The sequence below is a fragment of the Gavialis gangeticus genome, unplaced genomic scaffold (genome assembly GCF_001723915.1).
Source record: "Gavialis gangeticus isolate Ggan-Ray unplaced genomic scaffold, GavGan_comp1, whole genome shotgun sequence".
NCBI lineage: Eukaryota > Metazoa > Chordata > Crocodylia > Gavialidae > Gavialis > Gavialis gangeticus.
In genome coordinates this window covers 62836580-62846030 of record NW_017729022.1, presented here as the reverse complement: position 1 = coordinate 62846030, position 9451 = coordinate 62836580, and the positions used below count along the sequence as shown (strand labels likewise).

Genomic DNA, 9451 nt, shown 5'->3' with positions numbered 1-9451 from the left:
TATATCTGTAAAACCCCCCCCAACTGGGCAAACTCCAGTCCACAGCTCTCCCTTTCCTTCTCTTTTCCCCTTCCCATCCTGCAGACAGCACTGGGGGGTGGGTCCCTCTGGGAGAGAAGCTGCAAAGAGCCTCTCTGCCCCTACCAAACAGCAAAGGGGCGGGGGGGCACTAAGTCAGGGCACTTTCTGTAAGGCCCTATGAGTTACAGTGGGGAGCTAGATGTCTCAGCACCCTTTGAAAATACAGACTCCAAGTTTCAGGGACTCAATACAGCCAATTTTAGGCAGACTTTCATACAACGATGCCACCACCACATACACACCAAATTCCAAGCCCCCCAAAAATCCATGGAAATGCTATACTTTTTCAAGGAAGTTGCAATACATAATTTTAAACATGGACCATACAATGCATTTTCCCTTAATCTCACTCTCAAACAGTCAATTAAATAAAACTTCACAAGGTGTCAGCCAGAGGGGGATGCACAAGCAATTTCAGTTTGAAGAATTAAATTTCAGAAAGTGTTTAAGACCCTGAAAACAGGATCTTCTAATGGAAAAACAAGTGAAGCAACTTTAATAGGTGTCACTACCAGTTGTCTTTAGAATGTATGCTATTGTAACATTGCTGGTCACTAGAAGATAACCAAGTGAGTCCAATATTGTTGCATCCAGATTTAAAAAAATATCCACAAAAAGTTTGCGTTATAAATTTACAAAACCATTGGTTTGTGTAAACATTAAGAAGTTATTCTCCATCTATATAAAATGTTTGAGCTGCTGTCAGGTTTGACCAGAGCCTACACACTGCATGGCTGAATGCAGTTCTGAAGAAATTAGGAATTTAAGAGCCTACATGACTGTGAATCACTATCAAAGTCAGGATAATTCACAAATTTTTCTGGTTCAAGAGTTAATGTGAAGTTCATAAAGCCTCTTTCCCCAAAAGCAGTTTTGCAGTTGCTGGCTCCAACCAAAAAGTTGAATAGGAATGATTCCCTCTTCGCAAACTCATCAGTTTTGCACATATTAAACACACTAAACCTGTACACTACTCTCTCAAGCCATTTCAAGCAGGACCAAAGTTCTTGATAATACAGCTTGGCACTTCCACTCCGATCCTCTTAGTTGGCGTTAGGCTTGCTCTGCTGGCCTTTCTAGCAAGTAGAGAACAAGTCGATAAGAACATGCACATACCAGAATATTTTAAAATAACCATCTAATTTCTAGCAACCTTCTGCCACCATTTCTTGTCACTCCCTGTAGTTCTGCAAGCTGCCAACCTTAACAATTACATTGGACCTTAAATGGCAGGGCATGGGGACTTGCAGAAGTGAGCAAGTTTCTCTGACATTCATTCTCTTTTCTTCTTTGCATAGTCCTGAAGGGAAAGAAGCTAAGTCTTCCAATGCCAGTCTGAAGACACTTCCATTACGCATGAAGCTCCTGCAGATGCAGTATCAGGATGACAGCTATTCTTTTCTGCCCCTTATTGGATTTAAAAAAAAAAAAGACACAAAAAAAAGGCTCAGCTACAAATCTCCATCCAGAATCAGGAAAACAAGAGGCTTGGATAGCAGAGAAGATTTTGATTTCTTCATGACTTTCCTCTTGAGTGTTTTTTTGGGGGGTTGTTTTTGTTTGTTTTGGGGGGGTTTTTTTGCTTAAGTGAATTTATGCTTATAAATGGTATTGGCTATTGACGAAGTCCTCTCTTCTCACAGTAGGTGTAGCAGTGCAAGCTCTCTCCCTTCCAGCACCTATTTTCAAAGTCTGCTTAACAGATCACCTCAAGGAAGGAGGCAAGATTTGTCTTCACCCCCATTCAATAGTCTTTGTTTAAAGACTGCCATGTCTAAAGACTGCCAACAGTAATGCAATTGGGTGATATAGGGGTATGTTTGCTAACAACTAAACGAAGAATACCAATCTATTTCACAGCTGGTCCTGGGCAACAAGTGATAGATTGACTTTACAATTAATACCATATAAATAGTTATGAACTAGCAACCCAAGAGATGGAGTCACCAGTTCTCATGCTACCTAAGGCCTATAATATTAAGGGAATCTCTTCGTTTCAAACTCCAAGGATGACCACAGAGGACCTTTCAATACTGGAAGTACTCAAACATTCCTCTCCATTCAGTGTCTTCCAATGATAAGTTTCTGATGTTCTACAGAGAGTAAGCATTTTTATCAAGTTATACTAGCTTACTGACAAGTGCTACCCCGGACTGCATCTTTTATATAAATTGGGGAGGGAATGGAAAATGGGGGTGAAGACAGTTTGCACTGCGTAAATAAAGACAAGTTCAAAATTTTATTGACAACAGTGTTTTTATTTATACCTACAAAAGAAAACAAGATGGTATCAAAAGGACAATTTACAAAGAGTAACATAGCTCTTAGTATCCTGTGTCTGAACACCACAGATCTATGAATCTCTCAATTCAAGTCTTCGTTAATACAACAGGAATGTGTTCAGAGACCAGCAAGGGTGTGAAACAGAGCACTGATCCCACACAAAAGCCACTTAGCCTTCTGTTGTTGAGAGAAGTCCACACAGTACATTGTTTCAGGAAGTGGGAGGGGAGGAGAGATGCCTGACTCATTTGACACTCCCACAAACATTTACAGATTGAAAACAATGCCAACTATAGTAGACAATAATGTTGTAACAAGGGCTCTTTAGCTGGTACATGGAACAGAGCAACAAGCACCAGGTGGGACAGGGGCAGCAGCACATGCCACTGTGCATAAAACGATCAGGTTAGCACTCAAGGTTGGCCATGAGACTCTGGACTGCAGTTGACCTCAAGTTACGTTAAAACATTGCAAGACTTAGCATAATTGTTTTACACCTGCGCAAGTCCCTGAAGGAAGTGAAAGCTATAGCAGACCACAAGGCAATCCTGGCAGTCCAGAGAGCCTTTTAGGCCAGGTGAGCAGTACGTCCCATCCCCAAGTCCCTCCATACCCATAGATACATTTCTGCATCTAACTCACAAATGAAAAAATAGCTCCACACTTGCTTGTGGGGGAGGCAAAAGACAGACCAGTCAGTGCTTGAACAATGAAGAATTCCTTTCTGGCCTTCATTTTAAGACAAGCGCCAAATTTCTTTGCCAAACCAGTAATTAATTTAAAAAAAATAACCTTGGTTTATCTTAAGGAAATCAGAAGATGGGTTGAGGGGGACTTACAAGGTCTAACAGTCCACTCTGCACTCTCCCCTCAGATTGTGCCAATAACCTACCTGTACGTTCCAAACAAACAAATTACTAGTTTCCCCCAATTATATTCCAGGGGCTGGGGGGGGCGGGGGGGGCAGGGCAAGGAGGAAGCACAAGGGGAAGCAGGGGAGAAAAAAAAAAAGAGGGGAAGGAAGGGAGGCAAGGGGAAGAACTAAGAAAAGGTTTTCTTTATAAGCAAGCTCTTTCTCTGGACTATACAAATTCCACTCTGCCACAAGTGGGTTGGTCTGCCTTTGTTTGTCCATCCTGAACAATTCCAAACAAGAAAAACATGCACTAACTCTTGTATGCCCTGCAAATCAGGACATGAATCTGATGTTCCACAATGTTATTCAAACACAAGAGCAGCCAACTCTTACGATCTACTATCCCTCAACTGTCTGCTAATGGAAGTTACACAGTCGACGACACTTTGCTACTAAAGGGAAAACCCTCAAACCTACCTTTAGCCTGTAGAATAAAACAGGATTGAATTAAAATATTTATAAAAGTTCCACTCTTCTCTACCATTTTCTATAATGCTACCTACCTGCAAGAGCTGAGCTCAAAGGTTCTGCTGGACTGGGGAAATGCACTCAAAAGCCAAGAAAAGCACTGATCAGACCAATAATGAAGGAAATGTAGCTTCAGAATCAAAACATCCTAACCAGCTCTCCCCATATTACAAGGGGATATTCCAGCCAGTGCCCACCCCTATCTCCCTTGAGCTTTAAGTGAGAAAACAACATGTCATTCAGCACAGCAGCACTCTGAACCTGCGCCATGGCCAGAGGTGTCTTGGGACATACAGGCAAGACAGGATGATCATCTTAATTCTTATCAGTATTTCTGTCATCTGCTGAGCTCTTTCTTCAGTTAACCCACCAACAGGAATATGGGGGCAGAGCCTGATTTAAGAGGTCTATAACCAATTTAATCCCTGCAATGTAAATCAACATAAGAACTTCTTCAATGAGTTTTTGGTTTCTGACACTTGGGACTTTACTCCCCAGACCCTACCACATGCTGCCAGTATCAGTGAAGCTACTTCAGGCACTACAGAAACACGAATCAGAACATGGGAGTTCACACTTAACCCACAGAGCAATTCAGAATGCCTCCAAGCTGAGCCAAACAAGCAGAGTCTTCCTGCAGAAATCTACCCAAACCAGGCTAAAAGCATCATAATTCAGCTGTTTTAAAAATGAAAAGGTGAAACCCTCCCAAGGGGAGGGAAAGAGCACTGTTTCCTTGAATTTACATTAAAGGTAGTGCTTTTAGCTCCCCAAAAATTCTCCACCTCTTGATACCTCCTGAAATAAAATGAGCACATAATAGCACAGAGGCTTCCTCCCAGTTAGAGTGTGTTTTCATACACAAGCCTCAGACACCAAGAAGATTGGGCTGGGACTTATCTGGCCTTCTACCCATATTCTTCAGAGGGGTGAAAAAATTGAAAAGAAAAAACTGTCTCAATTTCTTCAACATGCAAGACAAAAAAATAAAATAAAATAAAAATAAAAATAAAATAAGTCAATTTTCCAGTCAACTGTATATAGATTAAAAAAAGAGAAAAGAAAAGAAAAAAAAAGGACAACAGCAAGATCAGTCATGTGGACCAGGGGTCATGTTTTGGTGGGCAGGAGGATTGTGGATGGTGAATTCTAAATCTAACCTGCATGGGATAAACACCACAATGGGAGAAAGAAAAAAAGAAAGAAAGAAAAGGTTCCTTTAAATGTAAGAAGTTTACACTGGTCACCTGCAGTGAGCAGTCTCATTTGCGTGTAGGAGGAGGGGGTGGGGGAGGTGGCGGATACTGATAGGTGGCAGTCTGTCCCATGTAGCCTATCATGTTAGTGCCTGGAGGCTGAGGAAACTGTTGCGACATGAGAGGCTGTGGCTGCTGGCCTGACCGACCTATCCCTGCATACTGCTGTTGAGTCGAGCTTTGTGAGGTTCTCCCGGCAGCAGCAGCAACAGCAGCAGCAGCAGCTGTAGTGGTGGCACTATAGCCACTAGCAGCACTGTATTCTGCAGTGCCATAACCACTTGTGCCATAGGCGGCAGCAGCTGCTCCATAGCTCCCTTGAGTGTAGCCATATTGGCTCTGGGCTGCCCCAAATGCAGAATTTGGGCTTCCATAGGCACTACCATAGGTCTTGTTTGCTCCATTGGTGTAACTGTCACTACGTTCACGGTCTCTGAAGCTGCCAGAGTCTCTCCGGCCTTCTTTTACTCCCCGGAGCCTCCGGTCACACTCCTCCTGGTACATCAGATTAGGGTTGTTGGAGGAACTGGTGGTACGGTAACGAGACCGACCTCCTGCGGGTGGAAACGGTGAGGTTCAGTGCTGTGCTTAAACTCAGTTACAACAGGTCTCCAAAATCCTGGTTTTTTTTTTTTTTTCTTCCACAAACTGCTCTTCCACCCACCTACCATTCCACAACAGGACCAGAAGTCATGGCACAAAATTCTTTACTGAGTCACTATTCCTACACAAGTTTGTCTATGGCTTCCTTTTTCTTAATCGAAGCTCAAATTCTGTACCCTGGACTCTCTCATAGATAGAGCAAAACAGGAAAGAAAAAGAAATGCAGAATACAGCACTGACTTGAAACTCACTGGGCCAAAGTTTACTTTGTTTCTTTGCAGACTAGAAGCTAAAACTGTCTCTGGAAAAAGGCCAAATGTAACACACTGCTACCTACAATTCTGCTAGACAAGAAACAGGAGGACAGTGCTGCTAGAGACTCTCATCAGGAAAATGAATTTGAAATTAAAGCACTGAACCTCCTTCAGTTGGTTAAGTGGACTGTAGAATGAATGTTTGCTCAAGATTAGTAATAAGTATTTTATATTCAGCCTATCTGTAGAAGAGTAAAATGGCAGGAGTTTGACACTGATTAAGTCTGCTCAGGTTCTTTCCAGCTTCCCTCCATGCTGTGGCACCTATTCTTTCTACACCCTTTCAACATCCATTTACCTCCACCACCACCTCCTCCTCTGTGGTCCACAAGCTGCATCAGTTTTGGATTGATGGCCTGGTTAGCTTCCTCCAACACTTTGATCAGCTCCCTGGCTTGTTTCAGGTTCCCTGGTGTGAAGAACGTGTAGGCAGTACCCTTGTTGGTGCTACGGGCAGTACGGCCAATTCGGTGCACATAATCCTCAGAGCTGTTTGGATAGTCGTAGTTTATCACAAACTTTACGTCTTCCACATCTTGCGAGTTTCCCAGTTGGCGAAGCACAGTGAAGGGGTGGGGTTGAGGAAGGGAAGAAGGAGAGAAGGGCGTGCCAACGAAAGGTGGGGAGCACGAATGCAGGTGACAGTAATAAGAAGAAAAAAGCCAAAGTTAGTAATTGCATGTAATAAAGATAAGACAGACTCATCCCAAAAGAGTATGTAGTCTGAATGCTAGACATGCTTGAGCAGAGAAAAATGCCCTGAAAAACTGATTGCAAATCTTAAAGCAGGTTTCCCTCCATTCAAATCTATCCTCCACTTACTGAATCCTCTTATCACGAGGGGTTCTTGCACACTGCCAGTTTTGAAATAGAGTGAAATTCAGTTTTCTTTCTGTAACATTAGCTGCAGCAAGTGAAATGCCACCTCTGTTGTGGACTCAGCAAGTTAGAGTGGAGGAGGGAGAGATCTGCCATAGCAAGACTTTTACTCTGTTGGGAGAAGTCCAGGAAAGACTAACAGTAATTAACTCACTTACCTTCAAATTAAACACAAGGGAATTAAAAATCTGTCTTAATTTTACTTTACACACATTTTTTAAGTTTTACTTTATACTGCATAATCTCTGCAAAATTCAGCAATACTTTCCCTTCTCTTGACATTTAAGCAATTCCTGACATGAAATAGTATTCACATTCTGCCAATTTAAAAAACAAAATGCAGACCACAACTAAAACTTCTTAACCTGCCTTCTTAGTTATTATAACACATTGCACTAACATTTCACCAGCTTACTCCTGACAAACTTAGGGGTTTTGATAATCTTCCACTTCAGTCTAACATTTAAAGCTTTTAGATATTCTGCTTAAGTGCTCAAAATTGCAAGTTGTACTATACGCAAAAATGCTCTTAAACCTTAGCAGAGACATTAAAATCTTGCTTTTCCACCAGTAAGTTTTTCCTTAAGTGTATGGGACAAACTAAGTAAATGTTAGTGTAATGCTTTAATTAAAATATCTTTAGTAACATACGCATTAAAAGAAGCACAGTATCACAGTAAGAGTCCTAACAGCTCACAAAAAAAAAATCTGCATTTTAAGAAGAATATTTAGAAAATATCCAAGATAAAACACAGATTTTTGTGATGTTGTTGTTGTTCTTGTTAAAAGAGAGAAACATTCTCTGTTTTTTACCAGACCGATGCACACTCCCTCCTCCTGTGGGAAACCGCTGCAGCCGATCCCGTCTCTTTGCCTTTTATTTTTGGCGGCCTCCTTTCGAAAACTCCGCCTTCTGACACGGGACCACTGGAGCGCGGGGAGCATGCATCAAGGGTCCATGGCAGCGAGAAGTCCCCACACACGCTCGCTCTGTGAACTGGCTTAGACGCTTCTCTGTTGCCCCATTTGGTTGTGAAGCGCCGGAGAACCTGGGTTCAGGTAAAAGTTTCAGGTCCTCCAACGCTTTCTGTGCCCCACCAGGGGTTAATATGGGCAATTGTCAAAAAAATGAAGCTACAAAAAATGACATCCAAAGGGTCAGACTGCATCTATTGCCCAGACTGCATCAATTTCAAAGAGGGGCTAAGGGGTGGAAATAAAAATGAGTGTGTTGTGTCAAGGGGGACTTTACGTCTGTTTCTTATTACAGCAAGGGTGGGAGGGGGGCTCCTCAGTCTTTGCTGACTCCCAAGTCCTGAATCACACCAAAAAAAAGGAAGTGAAAAGGCAGATTTCACAGGGGGCTGCGCGAGTCTCCAGCTAGGGTCCTTGGCACAAAGATTTTTTGAAAGGGGAAAATATAAGTTAAGATATAGGTAAATATGAGACATCTTCACAGCCAGGGTTTAACTAGAGTCTGACAAGCAGCAGGCTGTATGATCCTTTTCCAATCCCATTCTGTACATCCATTAGCAGCAGACAGTGGATTACCACAGGGGTTACAAGAAAGTGCTTTCCTGAAAGAAAGCACGGGGAACTGTAGCTACCAGCATAGATGCTAATGACTTGGTTTGATTTGAGGGGGGTGGAGATGGGATGGGAAGGAGAAGTAAAAGGCAGGAAATGTCTTCCAGATTAGGTGGGGTCCTGTGTATGCACATAAGTGGCTGAAGAAAGACCAGAGCAAGTTCTTTCCAGTCTGCCATGCTCCAATGTATTTGTGAACAGTCACAATTTTCCTGCACTTTTAGAAGATAGTGTAGCAGGATCAAGAACTGAAACTGTAACAGCTATTTGGACAGCTGCTCAGGCAGGGCCCTTTGTCAGACCACCAAACCACTTTACAGAACAGACCAAGTCTCTGATCATTACTCAGGAGGGAAAAAACTAGCAAACATGCTGTCTATGGAGCTGCTTCGACCATCAATGTAGATATGCCCCCGACCCTGCACTGAGAATGATCTGCAGCTGATATCAAAGCTTCTGTTAAAGAAAACAAAACAAAACAAATTCAATGTTTTTACTTTAGCAGAGTGAAGTGTAACCAAAAAAAAGTAATTAAAGAAAAAAAAAAAAAAAATCAGTGCAGAGGGAGGACATCTCCTTCAGGGAATCATTACAAAGAGATTATGGGACTCAGAACTTACCTGGAAGGAGTTTTTTTATGAAAACCTCGTTCCATTGGGAAGAAGGAAAGCCCTGGTGACTCAGCCAAAAAGCGCGCACCCCTGTTTTATGTTATTTAGGTAGAGCCTTCACTTTCCAGGATCTTGGAGGAAGTCGTCCAGGAGTTTGCCACTTAAGTGACTTTAAAGCAGCAAACTCAGGGCCCCAATATGAGCAGAGATGTTCAGTAACAAGAAACAGACTCTGGTACCCTTCCCCCACAGCTTGAAGTGGGTGAGGAGCAGTGGGGAAACTGTTTTCTGAGGTAGTAACCAATTGAGTAGTTTTGGGAGAGCATTTTTTGGGGCGGGGGAGAGATGGGGGGTTCTGTTTTAAATGTCTAGGCAAGATGCACAAAGAAGCTACCAGCACATAGCAAGCCTGTTTAAAAAACAAAAAAAATGCTGCTACAGAAAGCAGCTCTT

The 9451-nt window shown here is 42.5% G+C and overlaps 2 protein-coding genes across 2 annotated transcripts in view; one reads left to right on the top strand and one right to left on the bottom strand.

Moving 5' to 3' along the window:
* The window catches only part of KDELR3 (KDEL endoplasmic reticulum protein retention receptor 3), a 15773-nt gene extending 12890 nt beyond the window's left edge, over positions 1 to 2883 (top strand). The window contains exon 5 of the mRNA XM_019515201.1: positions 1380 to 2883. Within this exon, the coding sequence (XP_019370746.1) occupies positions 1380 to 1420 (41 nt within the window). The 3' untranslated portion in view covers positions 1421 to 2883. The remainder of the gene's footprint in view (positions 1 to 1379) is intronic.
* Positions 2884 to 3146: 263 nt separating this feature from the next.
* Positions 3147 to 9451, bottom strand: part of DDX17 (DEAD-box helicase 17) — a 36666-nt gene continuing 30361 nt past the window's right edge. Inside the window, exons 12-13 of the mRNA XM_019515200.1 lie at positions 6220 to 6456; positions 3147 to 5558 (exon numbers count right to left, since the gene is read on the bottom strand). Coding sequence (XP_019370745.1) covers positions 5011 to 5558; positions 6220 to 6456 — 785 coding nt within the window. The 3' untranslated portion in view covers positions 3147 to 5010. The remainder of the gene's footprint in view (positions 5559 to 6219; positions 6457 to 9451) is intronic.